Source organism: Staurois parvus, unplaced genomic scaffold, assembly GCF_062004578.1.
Source record: "Staurois parvus isolate SC_StPar_1 unplaced genomic scaffold, SC_StPar_1.0 ptg000114l, whole genome shotgun sequence".
In the NCBI taxonomy this organism is placed as follows: domain Eukaryota; kingdom Metazoa; phylum Chordata; class Amphibia; order Anura; family Ranidae; genus Staurois; species Staurois parvus.
This window is the reverse complement of record NW_028317910.1, coordinates 2619879-2622057: the sequence shown is the minus strand read 5'-3', so window position 1 is coordinate 2622057 and position 2179 is coordinate 2619879. Positions and strand designations below refer to the sequence as shown.

General features: G+C 40.1%; 1 protein-coding gene across 1 annotated transcript; it reads left to right on the top strand.

The window, feature by feature from the left end:
• Positions 1–572: 572 nt before the first annotated feature.
• A4GALT (alpha 1,4-galactosyltransferase (P1PK blood group)) lies at positions 573–1899 on the top strand. Its single transcript, XM_089671877.1, has one exon. The coding sequence runs from the start codon at positions 579–581 to the stop codon at positions 1626–1628; it is 1050 nt and encodes a 349-aa protein (XP_089528003.1). The 5' UTR covers positions 573–578; the 3' UTR covers positions 1629–1899.
• Positions 1900–2179: the final 280 nt, after the last annotated feature.

Genomic DNA, 2179 nt, shown 5'->3' with positions numbered 1-2179 from the left:
AGCATGATTTGTCACACCAGAGAACACGTGTCCACTGCTCTAGAGTCCAGTGGTGGTGTGCTTTACACTACTGCATCTGACACTTTGCATTGCACTTGGTAATGTAAGGCTTGGATGCAACTGCTTGGCCATGGAAGCCCATTCCATGAAGCTCTCTACACACTGTTGTGGTGCTAATCTGAAGGCCACATGAAGTTTGGAGGTCTTTAGCTATTGACTCTGCAGATAGTTGGCGACTTCTGTGCACTGTGTGCTTCAGCATGCGCTGACCCTGCTCTGTCATTTTATGTGGCCTACCACTTCCTGGCTAAAATATGGAGTAATTGAAAATACACTTAAACCTCTGATATTCTTGAGTGACCATGAAATCTTGAGCTAAAGTCATGTAAGATAGGTCAGTATTGATTGGCATAATGAAGGACAATACATGACTGGTTGAAATGGGCTATCTCACCTTGCATACCTTAAGTTTCACAAACCATTATTCTTATGTTAAGTTGAATGGTCACCATGTATGCTTGCTTTACATTTTTTTTTTATCTTTCAGGTTCCTGAAAATGTATTGATGTCAAAGTAAAATGGGCGCTACTAATGTTTTTTCCCCTTGCTCAGCTGTGAACTTCAAGTCCTGGTTATTCTCTTTGACTACTTTTACCTCGCTATCTTTTTTTATACTTATGATATACTTGAAAAAGGTCTATATCTCTGAAGAAGAGGCAATAATTCACCTTTTACCAAAAGAGGTGGTGTGTCCAAATACTGTACCCTTGACACTAAATATGTCTCAATCCATGGGATTTCGTGGTAGAATCTACTTTGTGGAGACCTCGAACAGGACCAACCCAACCTTCCAAGCCATGTGCGCTGTGGAATCTGCAGCAAGAGCCCACCCAAAGGTTAAGGTTATTTTCCTGATGAAAGGTTTAAATGGCCACGTAATGCAAGAGAAAAATTTTGGCATTTCCCTTCTTAGCTGCTTCCCCAATGTAGAATTTTCACCTCTAGACTTCAAGAAGCTCTTTAACAATACTCCACTAAACACATGGTACTCTAAAGCAGAAAGTCAAAGGGAATTATTAGACTATCCAACACTTTCTGATGCTTGCCGCTTGGCCATCCTTTGGAAAGAAGGTGGCACCTATTTGGACACAGATTTTATTATCCTCAAAAATTTTGAAAATATCACAAATGCAATGGGTATGCAGTCTTTATATACACTTAACGGAGCTTTTCTCAAATTCCGACCACAGAATAAGTTCATCGAGCTTTGCATGAAAGACTTTGTTGGCCAGTACAGTTACTGGTTTTATGGTCATCAAGGTCCTCAGCTCTTGACTCGAGTATTTAAGAAGTGGTGTTCCATTCGAAGGTTACGGGACAAGAATAGTTGCCGAGGAGTCAATGTGCTTCCAAAAGAGGCCTTCTACCCTGTCGACTGGCAGGATTGGAGAAAGTATTTTCAGGTTATTGAACCAACTGAAATGGGAAAGGTTTTGAAGCACAGCTATGGTGTTCATTTATGGAACAAAAAAAGCCAAGGGCAGTCACCAGAGGTGGGAACCTTTCTGGAACAACTTCAAGACAAACACTGCCCAACAACAAACAGAATAATGAAGATGTATGTCTAAATCCAAGGCCTCCAGAACTGGATATGTAATAATGTTGACATATTGCTAAATACATGGGTTGACTTCTGAGATGTTGCATTTTACAAGACTGAATAGGAACAAAGATGAGCCAATGTGGCCTACAGTGTTTGAAAATGCATTTAATCCATTCTGTGGGGAAGGTTTACCAGCTTTACCATTTTTGCCCATCAAGGTTATGTGGCTGGTTGCTTATGATCCTCATTAAATGTTATTCACAAATGAGAATAAATTCCAAGGTTCAGAATCCAAATTTCACCTTTCTGATTAATATAGAATAATATAGAGAAAGAAAAGAGAGAAAAAGCAATTTGGTAACCCCTTTTCTATGTCTGTGTCCTGTCAAGAAGGTTTCACTTCCTTGCCTAGAAACACAGCAGCAATTGAGAGGAATAAAAGCAAGAGAATATCCCATCAAAGACTGTTGTCACCAGAACAAGTGAAGATTTCCTCTCTATTCCTGTTCTGGTGACAGCTAAAACTTCTACGTTCCCACTCACAGTTCCAGTGACAATAGTCACCAGGACAAATAA

Excerpts from the sequence above, each read along its gene's own strand:
- A4GALT (XM_089671877.1), top strand. The coding sequence starts at position 579 with ATGGGCGCTACTAATGTTTTTTCCCCTTGCTCAGCTGTGAACTTCAAG.